The sequence below is a fragment of the Macaca nemestrina genome, chromosome 4 (assembly GCF_043159975.1).
Source record: "Macaca nemestrina isolate mMacNem1 chromosome 4, mMacNem.hap1, whole genome shotgun sequence".
Taxonomy (NCBI): domain Eukaryota; kingdom Metazoa; phylum Chordata; class Mammalia; order Primates; family Cercopithecidae; genus Macaca; species Macaca nemestrina.
In genome coordinates, this window is record NC_092128.1 from 100,027,877 (window position 1) to 100,040,812 (window position 12,936).

At 42.2% G+C, this 12,936-nt stretch overlaps 1 protein-coding gene across 10 annotated transcripts in view; it reads left to right on the top strand.

Moving 5' to 3' along the window:
- LOC105475787 (chimerin 2) overlaps positions 1-12,936 on the top strand; it is a 314,261-nt gene that overhangs the window by 154,123 nt on the left and 147,202 nt on the right. For all 10 annotated transcript variants that reach the window (XM_011731281.3, XM_011731279.3, XM_011731285.3 and 7 more), the window contains one exon: positions 995-1,033. In XM_011731281.3, the coding sequence (XP_011729583.2) occupies positions 995-1,033 (39 nt within the window). The remainder of the gene's footprint in view (positions 1-994; positions 1,034-12,936) is intronic.

The following is a 12,936-nucleotide window of genomic DNA, read 5'->3' on the forward strand; positions in this document are numbered from 1 at the left end:
ATGAGACTCCGTCTCAAGAAACGTTTAACAGGACAGGAACACAAGGACAAGGGTAGTCTAAGGGCAGGCTGTGTGGTGCACCAGAGGTAGAGGATGACGAGAACAGAGTTTCCATATCTAAAGGTGCTGAACTAGAAAACTCTGAAGGTTCCCCCACATCAACATTCTGTAGTTTGGCAAAAAAGGATTTTTTTTCCTCCTATTTGAGTTAGAGCATGGTTCCCCAAGGCCTTATAGCTGTGAGTGCAGGAGGACTCTAACAACTGCATCAGAATTATAAATTCAGCTGTCAGCATTGGGATGGTTGAGCTGACTGAACAAGCAGGTTTTCTCTCATTGTCTGTTTCCTAGATGGAGGAATAACAATTTCAGCCTCTCCACTTTGTTGTAACTCTGTCAGTCTGACATTTCTGATTGCTGAGAGGTTTGTGGAAATTTTCTAAGTCACACATTGGAGTTAATTCAAGGAGATAATGCAATTCCAATGGAATCATCAGTGTCTCTGCTGTCAGATCGAGTATTTTAGGAGTTCAGTTGGTTGAGTTGCACAACTCTACAGATTTAATACCACATACTTGCCGCTTTGCGTCTTGCCCTCAAGTCTTAATAAATGGGCTAAAGGTCTGATTGGAAACTGTGAGATAAATTATGTGTTTACTATGCCAAGTTAAGTAAATACCATTTGAAAGGATTACTAGAGGGTACAATCAAGTTAATTGCTTTAAAAATCTTTTTTGATTTACTGGGCTCTATGAAAATTGTTAAGCAATTGATCTGCCACAGTACGTGAGCTGAAGAAAGTGGTGCTGAGTCCACAAGGTTTCCATGCACATCCCCTCCCCTGTGCCTGGAACTGCCCCCTCAATGAGAAGAGAGTCCCCCTGAGACCCACATGCAAGTACTGCAGACAGACTGTTGTTCCTCCAGAGAAGACACACGTTGACAGCTTGACGTTAAGACTGATGATGGGTTTCTTTTTTTTTTTTTATTCTAGATGCTGAAGAATACCAGCCTCCAATATGGAAATCATACCGTGAGTACCTGAAATGAAAATCTCCCCAGAAGTCTTTAGCAGGCCAGCCTTTTTGAACAATTCTTGCCAGCGATGTGGTGCACACAAGTGTTCCCACCTCACAGCGTTGAAAACTCAAATCTTTCTTTCCACTGAGGAAAAAGATTAGTCAGAGAGGATTAACTGAGCCGCCTCCTCTTACCAGGGGCTCCAAGAACCAGCTGTGGCCCATTTCAGAAATGCTTAGAAGACAGGTGGACTTTCTGACTCTCTGCCTTTCAGTTTGGGGCTTTATTTTTATTTATTTTTTTATACCGTTGATTAGCAAGTGAGAATGTGTTGATTTCTGTGAATTATGTTTTTGGCCAATCATTCTAAGGATAAAATATTATGTGACATCAACCACTGAAAAATGAACAGATAGTAAAGAACCATGTTTGGTCACCAAGGGTGACTCTTAGAAACAGATCCTGCCTGATCATCAGTCACCCGCCTAGCTCCCCTCATGAAGGCAGGTGGCTGTCATCACCTAAGTCTTGTCTTCTCTTTCCTTAGTACTATATGCTTGACTCGGGAACTCCCCAGTGAGAGAGGGCAGGACTGTGGTAGGAGGAGCCCACTGTGTCCAGAGCCAGGGGACGCAGGTCCTGGCTCAGGCTCCAGTTCTGCCATCGTCATTAGCATTCCTAATAAAGCTGCCAGGGTTACCACTCCCCATCAAGAACCTGCCCTGTGCTGGCCACCGCACCAAGCAGCCAAGTCCTGAATTCTTACCATAGCTCTCAAAGATGGGTACCATTTTTTTTTTTTTTATTTTTTTGAGACAGGGTCTTGCTCTGTCACCCAGGCTGGTGTGCAGTGGCGCAATCTCAGCTCACTGCAACCTCCACCTCCCGGGCTCAGGTGATCCTACACCCTCAGCCTCCCAAGTATGTGGGACTGTTACAGACGCCACCACACCCAGATAATTTTTTCTATTTTTATTAGAGATGGGTTTTGCCATGTTGCCCAGGGTGGTTTTGAACCCCTGAACTGAGACAATCCACCAACCTTGGCCTCCCAAATTGCTGGGATTTCAGGCATCAGCCACCATATCAGGCCTATGGGGACTGTTATTATCTCTATTTCACATGTAAGGAAACCATGGCTCAGGGAGGCTAAGTAACTTGGTGAAGTATTCACAAAAAGTAGTGGGGTAGCGTTCTGAGTGGAACCCACAGCCTGCGTGTGTCCAAGACTTGTCCATTCTATTCAAAATCTTATATATACATAAGTGCATGTATACACACACACATACACACATATTATATATCGATATATAACATATACATACACACAGCCACACACACACACATAAATATATATGTATGTATTTGTTACAAAAGCAATACAAAGCTACATAAAAGACAGACGTTAGGGAAATATGTAAAACTGAGAGTAAAAATTTCCAACATCCACAAATTCCCCACCCCATATTCCAGTTCACTCTCCCCTTTGCCAGTTGCTGAACTCTGTGAATTTGGGGAGGCAGATCCTTCTGATTGTTTAAAAGCACGTGCTTCATGTTAAGCATTTTTGTTGTTGTTGTGTAAAAATGGCTTTACGCTATGTCTTTCAGCTTGCTTGTTTCACTTCACAAACATCTTGTTTTTATCTCTCCTTGTCAGCACATACAGAGGCACCTTGTTCTTCGTTACATAAGTCCGTTCTTCCATCTGTGAAATAATGGGGCTGTGCTGGGTCTCTAAGGGCCCTTCCAGTCTAATGCTCTGCATTCCGATCTTCTATTTTGAAAGGCTGTGCTAATGACTTAGTAATTGGATGTTTTTGTTTGTTTGTTTCCTAATGGAGTGTGAAGAGCTCTGACAGTAAATCGACAGAATATCTGTAGTGAGAGGCATTGGGTGTTCCATGGCTTCCTGTGCTTTGCACACTGGCTCACACATGGCCTTGCATACATTAATGACCCAATAAATATTTGTTGAGAGAATGCCACCACAGAGAGCTTTGCTGAAGCGAAAAGATGGCATTGGCTGAAATTCATTTTGCCTTCTTTTAAGAGACCTTGGGCCACCCGATAACGTCTCTTAAAAGTACTTCTATGTCTTGAGGAAGCTGGAAAATCTTTGCTACTTAATGTTAACAATATCAATTTTAACCCTTCTGTATTGGTTTTAAGTTTGATTTTTGGATCTAACCAAGTTGTGTTTTTAAAAAAATTTTCTGTATAATCATAAAACTTTACTTGCAAAAGTTCCTCTTTATTATATCCAACTAATAGTCATCCAGGCTCCATTTGAGAGCATCTAGTGATGTAGATCTCTGAAAGTGAGGGGAGTATGCCATCCATGGCATCAAAAACGTGTTGACCAAAGCCCTACAGACCACCAGTGAGGAAGAATTCTCTTTTGGTCATCCTGGATCCATGAATTATTTGAGTTTGGGTGTTAGACCACATATGAATTATCAAGCTCATACTACTCCATGTTTTTCCCAAGAATATCATCCATTCATTTAATCTTTCAGCAAATACATTCTAAATGTCAGAGGATAAGTGTTAGAAATCAACAATGAATAAAGTGTGGCTTATACTTTCCTCCAATGTACAGTCTAGTCAAGGAGACAGATGTAAACCAATAAACTTAAAATGCAAATGAATTCTGGTAACAAAACGCTACTCTTCTATCTCCTGGGAAAGAAGACTATAGAAGTCAAATTTGCATGTGGGTCTTGAAGGATGACTAGGAGAAGGAATCTGAGGGCCTTCATGAGATGCTTTTTAAAAAATCCAAGTATGCTAAAATGGTATCATTTTCCTGATATGAAAGTCCAACAAAGCTATCAGAATATTGAATTTGTCTTATTTTAAACAAACTGTTGGTAAACCCGTTCCGAACCCCAGGAATTTCCAAGCCTTTCTCTTTGAAATGTTCACAGATTATCCTTTGAGAGGTTAATTTTAGATACTGATGTCTAACTCATTATCATATCATGTATGGAATCCATATTCTTCCATCACACACTTTTTTAAACTCTAGCAGTTTTCGGTACTATCAATTCTGTCATATATTTACTAGATACAGTATATTTTTTGCCATAGCATAGGACTTGGTTTAAAAATTTATTATTTGCAATGATTAGACAAGTAAGTAGCTATATCCTTGTTTTCGTTGACCTTTTTTGGCCATAACTTTGACTTATTTAATGTCAAATTCTTGTTATGAAGCACTAGCCCCAAGTATGGCATTATTCCTACAAGAAAATTTGTCTTAACCAGGCATGGTGGCATGCCTTGTAGTCCTAGCTACTCGAAAAGGCTAAGGTGGGAGCATCACTTGAGCCCAGGAGTTTGAGGCTATAGGGAGCTATGATCATACCATTGCACTCCAGCCTGTGCAACAGCGAGACCCTGTCTCTAAAAAACTTTACTTTAAAAAGAAAAGAAAATTAGTCCATTTCTAATGATTCATTTTAAGAAGCAGTTTCTGAGTTTTATTCTTGGCTGCAAGCAACAGAATACTACTCTCAATCACATTGATTGACTTAAGCCAAAAGTCCAGAGGCACTGACTTCAGACATGACTGTTCCAGCAACTCAAATGACATTACCAAAATCCAATGTGTATTTCTTCCTTTCTTGGCTCTGCTTTCCTAGATTTGACTCTACTCTTACTATGTTCTTCCCTTGGGATCCCCCTGTAACTATCAACAATATCAGGGCAGTGGCTTTCTTATCCAAAAGCAACAGGCAAAGGGACAGTCTGCTTTCTTGACACATCTAACAAAGTCTCAGAATTGAGTCTCAGTCCTAATTGACCTAGGTTACCCATTTCTGACTCTATCACTGTGGTCAGGGATGTGCTGACTGCCCTAAACCAATCAGGACTCACCACTGGAATTCGGGAAAGGATCAACCCCATATAACCCTGTATAACATGATTGGAAAATTTGGAGTAATATTGGAAGCAGGAAGATGAAAATGGATGCTGGGAAGGCAACCATAAATATCTGGCTAAGAAATTTAGAAGAGTAAGAGTAAGAAATCAGTTCTCTCAATATTTTATATAAATTATAGTGTTCATTAATTTCACTCCTTCATTCAACAAATGCATATTAAGTCTCTGCCTTAAGCCAGACACTGTGCTTAGAGTTGGGCCACAAAGATGGATAAGATCGCTGTTGACTCAAGGAACCATGATGCCACGTGATGGCCTTTAAGTCCCTGCCCTCTCTGCTCCTTTGCTTTTCTTAGAAGCTAACTTCATGGCTCACTGAACTGTTTCCATAGAATAATCTTGTCCCAAAGTACCATACATCTGCAGCTAATTCTTAAGTCTCAAGACTGAACACAAGAAACATTGATGAAGTCACTGAGAAAGCTTTGGTTTCAATGCTCTAAAAGAAAAGCTACTTTCACGTTCACTTAAAAATAATAATAAAGCTACATTCTAAATGTTAAGCCAGAACTGTATAAACTTTTTGCCTCGAGCAGGCAAGTTCAAAAGCCAACCACCATGATTATGCTCTGAAAGATTTTCTTTCTTAAGAGGCCAAGTGCCAATTAGGCAGCAGATGCAGTGGCTGACAGCTCTCCCTGGAGGCTCCCCTGGGCAGCAGGTCACGCAGGCATAGCTTGTGCCTGTTTTACAGATATGAAGTTTAGAGCCTCAGAACCCTGATCTACAGAATCCCAGCATCAGAATCACTTGGGAAGAATATTTATGATAATTTTTCCTCAGCCTTACCACAGATCTCTGGATCAGAAAAGTGGGGGGATGTGCAATGTATCAAACCCTACAGGTTTCTCTTATACACACTTATGCCTGAAACCCCTCAGTGTGTGGGCAACTGTCATCTCCTCCTAGAGGTTTTTCACAGTGCCATTAGACAAGATAATTAAATCCCCATTAAGACTTGACGTTCTGGCCGGGTGCAGTGGCTCACACCTGTAATCCCAGCACTTTGGGAGGCCAAGGCAGGCGGATCACCTGAGGTTGGGAGTTCGAGACCAGCCTGACCAATATGAAGAAACCCTGTCTCTACTGAAAATACAAAATTAGCCGGTCATGGTGGTGCATGCCTGTAATCCCAGATACTCAGGAGGCTGAGGCAGGAGAATCCTTGAACCTGGGAGGTGGAAGTTGCGGTTAGCCGAGATCGTGCCATTGCACTCCAGCCTGGGCAACAAGAGTGAAACCCCATCTCAAAAAAAAAAAAAAAAAAAAAAAAAAAGAAAAGACTTGACATTCTGTTAGCAAGGCAAGGCCTTCCCGTGGCAGGCTGGAGGGTGAATTTGAGCCAAAGAAAACATCTAAAGTACCTATAATTCCCTGCGCATAAGGTTTTCCCATGAAAACTGGGATGACATGAGCAGTGAACAGGGTCATACTGGCTCAGTGTCATGGCCAAGTGGCTGGATTCAGCTCCTGGGTCCATATACCCTCCTTAGAAAGAAAGAAGTAGACTGTTAGAAGCCATCCCTGCTGGATCTCTTAGGAGCTGGTGGAGCTGGTCTGGGCTTCAAGGCCACCCAGGCTGTGGGCTTTCACCCATTAGCAGTCTGTTTCTGTTCCCAGAGTGAGTCAAGTTTTCTTACTGAAGAAAAAGTAAAACAGTCTGTCAGTGAGCTCTCAATTTCTCAATCTGCTTTGGGTTTCTTGGGGAGTTAGGGAGCTCTATCTCCGTGTTCCCCAGTGACTGCCACCCCTGCCAAACAGCTTACTCTGGTGCTAAGAATTCTCTGGTGTGCGGCAGAGGGCCCGGGGCTGGGAATTCCTGGCACATATGTGGGACATTGCTGCAGAAGCAATTCCATCACATCACCTCTCAGCTCACAGACCACCCAAGAATAGACATACATTATTGCATGTGACTTGTGAAATGTGTTTGTTGAACAAGGAAAATTCAAGAAGCAACGTTTTCAGATTATGTGAAAAATTTCAGTTATATTAAACTCTGCCTCAGAGATTTTTTTCATGGATGTTTGTTCTGCTATAGCTAACCTTGAAGATGATGGGCAGGCTCTCATTTGAAGCTAAGAGAAGAGATTGGGCCTATTTTTATATGGCTGCCATGGTCATTGATTGTCATCTCATTATCTTTATAGCCAGCTAGGTAACCCAGATGGCAAATAGGCTTCTGTGCCTACTTGCCAACTTCTGTTGTTTGGAACAGCATAGAACAGGGGTTTGCAGATTCTGAGACCTGCTCATTGAGAAATAAGTCATCAAATAATGATGTCTGCTGCCGAGGGGCCAGGAGAGAGAGGTGGCAGTCCCTCGCTTCTGGGGTTTGCCTTCCCTCTTCCCTCCTCCAAGTCGCCCCTGGCTGGGATTGTTCTTTGTTGGTTGTGAGATTGGTGAATTACCAAATTTTTCTTTGCTAAAGCTCAGAGGGTCCCTAGAGAATGCAGCTGTGGGATTTAGCCTGTTGATTATAGGAGAGGAACTGTCCAGAAATGTTCCATCACCTGCATCCTTTATTTGTGTAGTAGCATCTCAATCTCTCAGTTGCTCAGGGTCCCTCCTTCCATTCACTTTGTAAACCAGTCTTGTCAATTCTCTTTTGAATCTCTGAGACCATCAACTCACCTTCACATCTGCAATTGCACCAGTGTTATCTTAACTCACACTTTCACAACCTCATCTGTGTACCAGTGAAACACTGTTCTCTCTTGCTTGCTTGTCTCCAGTGTCCCCATGTCTGATCCCTCTTTCAGCAAGGCAAAGGACAGTGGCTCCTACTTCTAGATGTGCATAAGTCTCTTGAAGAGCTTTAAAAAGAACAGATTTAGGGGCCTCTGGCCAGACTGGGAGAGTAAGCATTGCCAGAGATGGAGTCTGGGAATCTGTATTATTTTATAACAACTCCTCGGAGATTCTAATGTGAGCAGCTCCTCATGGGCCCTCTCCACCATCTAGTTAGGCAACCACTGGCTCAGGCTGAAAACTACAGGCTTTGGGTTTTGGAAATCGAGACTATGAATCTTGATTTCATCTTATGATCTGCGTGACCTTGAGAATCTTCAAAGCTGGTAGGCAACTGTGCTACCTTATTAGTGAGGGGAATAACAGTTACCTTGGAAGCTTTTTGGGAAGACGAAGTAAGAAGATGCATATAATGTGCCTGGCACATGGTCTGTGCCCAGAAAAGGGCAGCATTTATTCTTCTGAATAACCTTATCCCTGTTACCAATATTTTTAAACAGAGTAGATCATGGCTTTTGCTCAAACATGTGACTGTCCCTTTGTTACAGACAGGAGGACAGTGACAGTCCCCAGCATGTCATTCAAGGTCCAGCCCCACATGGCCTTCTCACACATTCCACACCCTGGCTCAGCAGCCACACTGGCCTCTTGCTGACCAGTCAGCTCATCATTTCCTTTCCCTGCAGTTCCTCTTTCCTCTATCTGTAACCTTCTCTCTTCTCTACCTGCAGAACCCTTCTAATCCTTCAGGAGAGCTCCCTGCCTCTTCCCTTGGGAAGATGTTCTGACCTCTTGAGTAAATAGAATAGCTTCCTCCTCTTCCCCCATTAAAGCACTTGGCCCACCTTGGTTTTGTGTCTCTATGCATGTCCCCCATCACTGGCGTCTCCTCGAAGGCACAGATTGTGACCCATGGGTCGTTAGATACAGTCTGTTCATTCACCAAATAATTAAAAATACGTTCACAAAGCCACTTCAGTCACAAGTGTGAAGCCTAAAGTGTGAGCTTCAGGGTCTAGTTCCCCATGGTGTCCCACATATCACTGTTGGTTTCAGAGGCATTAATAATGGGAAGAGAATAGTGAATAGGATTCTCTCACTGTGAATTCTATAGTCCTTCTTAGATCTAGAACTCTGTGGTTCTAGGAGATGGCCCCTTTGACTCCTGCTACACACACTGTCAGTAACATTCTGCTAAAAAGCAGCTTAGTAGTATTGGGCTGATTAAAGGGGAATAAAGGGACACATATGCATTAAACATGTACTACAAGGCTGAGCATGCTGGCTCACGCCTGTAATCCCAGTGCTTTGGGAGGTCGAGGCGGGTGGATCACTTGAGGTCAGGAGTTCGAGACCAGCCTGACCAATATGGTGAAACCCCATCTCTACAAAAACACAAAAATTAGCCAGGCATGGTGATGCGTGCCTATAGTCCCAGCTACTTGGGAGGCTGAGGCAGGAGAATCACTTGAACCCAGGAAGTGGAGGTTGCAGTGAGCCGAGATTGTGCCACTGCACTCTAGCCTGGGCAACAGAGCGAGCCTCCGTCTCAAACAACAACAGCAACACCACCACCACCACCATCTACTATGTGCCAAGCACTGTTCTAGATGCTGGGGATTCTGCAGTGCACGGAACAACGTCCCTGTCCTCAAAGAGTTTACATTTTAGTTAAGGGAGATGGTACACAAAATAAACACAATATTTATGTCTTGTTTATTAATTGTGTTAATGATGATGAGTGCTGTGAAGAAACTTAAAACTATGTAAGGGAACAGAGGGATAGGGTGGAATTTTATACAGGCAAGTCAGGGAAGACCTCCCTGATAAGGTGAGATTTAAGCAGATATTTGAATGAAGGGAGAGAGTGAGCCGTGTGTATATCTTGGGAGTGAGTAATCCAGATGGAAGGAACAGTAACTGCAAAAGCCCTGAGGCATGGGAGATATAAACCAGGGAAGCAGGGTTGATGGCACCCATCTGTATTCGCAGCTACTTGGGAGGTGGAGACAGGGGGACTGTTTGAACCCAAGAGTTTGATTCCAGCCTGGGCAACATAGTGAGGCCCCATCTCTTAAAAAAAAAAAATAGACCAACAATCAAACCAGGGGCTTTGGAATCAAAAGGATGTATTTTAGCTCTATTCCCTGCCCTGGAGCAAATATTTAACTTCTCTGCACTGTTCCTCATCCCCTATCCAGAATGATAATGACACAAAGTTATTTTTTCTGGTTCCTTAAGAAGATTTAATACATGTTATTCCTGACACATGGCAGGCAGTTGGTATGCTGGTGCCCTTCTCTTCTCCCAGACTCTCCATTCATTCTGAAAGCCTCCACATAATGCTAACTGTGGTATCTGGCATATAGCAGATGCTCGCATATTTGCTTGTAAGAATTGCAAAGGAGCACTTAGCTAAAAATGCTTCTCTTTTATAACAGGTATGCTTCCTTTGCCACCTCCATTAAAAATGGTATTCACAAAGCCATTTCAGCCATATATCACTGTTGGTTTCTAGAAGCATTGACAATGGGAAGAGAAGAGTGGGCAGGATTCTCTGAATGTGAATTCTGCAATTCCTCTGCGATTTTAGGAGATGGCCATTGCATGCTCATTAGCAGTAACATCCTGCTAAAAAGCAGCTTAGTAGTTTTGGGAGTGATTCCAGAGGAATAAAGGAATTCCATGTAGCCTCCCTGGTGATTAAGGAGGGCATGAGCTATACTGGGGTAGCCAGAGGAATGTCCACAACTGTTTCTCTGTCTTTGATTGGCCAACTCTTCCTCATGTATTAAAAGAAGCCTTCTCTGACCTTATCTCTTATAGCTTTTTCTTTTGAATAAGCAATACATATGATTCAAAACTCAAAACAACATAAAGTATACATTGAGGAATCTTTGTTCCACTCCTGTCCTTGTCTTTCTTTTTATCCCCTGAAGGTAAATGCTTTTCTTTCTTTCTTGTTCCTTCCAGAGTTTCTTTATACAGATGTAAACAAAACTGAATATACATTATTATTTTACTCCCTTTCTTAAAATGAATGTGTATTCTATGTATTTATGGTTGTGTGTGTGTGTATTTTACCTTGCTCTTTTTGCTTAACAGAATGTCAAGGGTATCGATCCAGGTCAGTGCATAGAGAGCTTTCTCAGTCCTTATTACAGGGGCATGGTATCCATCAGAAGACGTACCATAGTTAATTTAACTATTTCCTTCTAACAAAGATTGGTAAACCAAGTCTTGAAAAGATGATCCTTGCCAGCCCTGTACTTACTATACTATTTCATAAAAACATTTGGGCCTCTCACTAAAGCTGATAGGGTTCTTGAAAGTAGAGGCTGTGTTTTATTTATATTTATATCCATAGCACCTCGACAAAACCTGAGGATACAAGACAAGCAAAAACAAACATGATGCCTTGCTTCATGGTGGGACTTACAACATGCAGGGAGAGACCATTGTTTTTGGAACTCACACCAATAAATACAGAACTATAATTGTTGATAAGTTATATAAAGGAAAGTACAGGGGATTGTAAGAGCATAGACTAGGGTGATGTCTTTGGATCTGGTGTGAGAGATGTCAAGAAGGACTCCTCCATGAAGTTGATATTTGAACTAAGGACATGATGATAAGGGGCAGATAACAAGAGGTAGAGAAGCAGTAGAGGAAGATGTCATAGACAGAAGGAATAGCATATGCAACCCTGTGGTTGAAGGGAGCACTGCATATTTAGGGAAAGGGGAGGAAACAAACTTGGCTGAGCAGAGAGCATGGCACATGGTAATACTGTAGAAGGAGACAGGCAAAAGCATGTGGGGCATTTGATCTTCCTCTGAGAGCAATGTGAGGGCATGTAAGGGGAGTGACATGGTCTTGTTTTAAAACAGTCATTCTAGCCACCAGGGAAAAAACAGGCTGCAGGATGGGAAGAGTCCAGAGCTTGGAGTAGGGTGTTAATGATAGTGATGAAGAGGAGTCGACAGACTTTGGAGATGTTTCAAAGCAAACGTGACAGGTCTGTTGATGAACTGACCATCTGAGGTGTGATGAACAACTTCTAGGATGCTGGTGGCTAGAGAAATAGGATGAATAATGGGCTCCTTCACTGATATCAGAATTCCCAGAAGCCTAGATTTGGAGGAAAAGATCTTGAGTTCAACTTTTGACATATTGAAGTTGAGGTCCCTTTTCTTTTGAGAAAGTCAGGAGAAATCTGTAGGAAGTAAGGTATACATCCTGGAGCTTAGAGGAGGGTTCTGAGCTGAAATGTGGGCGCCTTTGTGTGTAGGAGATAAATGAAGTGTTAGAGTTAGAGGAGATTCCCTAGGGAGAAGAAAGAGAATGAGACCTGAAGAGGGTCTAAGGTAAGCCTTGGGTCTCCTATGGTCAGTGGACAGGTAGAGGAGGAGGAGCAGCAACATGCATAGGAAAGAGGTAGCCAGGATCAAAGGAGGAAGACCAGGAGGGTGGTGCCATGGAAGCCAATGGAAAGAGATAGCACAAAGTGAACAGTGTCAATTGGTTGATGATCTCACGTGCAAGGCCATTCATCTTTCCTCCACCTAGTCCCACTTTCCATGTATTGGTTCATTGGGCTCTGAAAGCTCTTTCTCTATAGGGAGGTAAGTGTGTAGAAGCCTTCTTTTTATCTGTCATTTTTGGTGTCCTGAGCTAAAGGGTTATGTTGAACTCTGTTTTCCTTTCACAGATGACTACAGTCATCCTTAGGTGACACATTAGTGTGGGTGACCTATACCTAGAAATGTGGTACATTTCAAAATGTATAGAGGGTTAGATAGCTCCTTATCTGTGCTAAAACCAGGTAGTTTACACTAATTAGGTAAGAAAATAACCACGTTCAGCCAAAGACAATGGGGAGCCATAAGTACAAAATATATTCCATCGTTTTTATCTGTGTTTCCATATAATCACCTGCCCTTCAATTACATTTTTTTATTTTTAGACCTAAAAATAGATCAGAAAGTTTTGCTTATTACATTTTCTATGAAGACTTTGTCAGATCTAGTTTTTTAAAACTTTTTGTAGATTTATTCCATTTAAAATTAATTCTTTCCTCTTCAGGATTCTGAAGATAACATCAACTTTTTTTTTTTTTCCAACCTGTATTTTCACGGAAGTAGAATCCAAAGGTACCTGCTTAGGATAGTTTTTCCCTTTAGCAGAAATAAGCAGACTAGCTGAGCAGCAGAAAAAT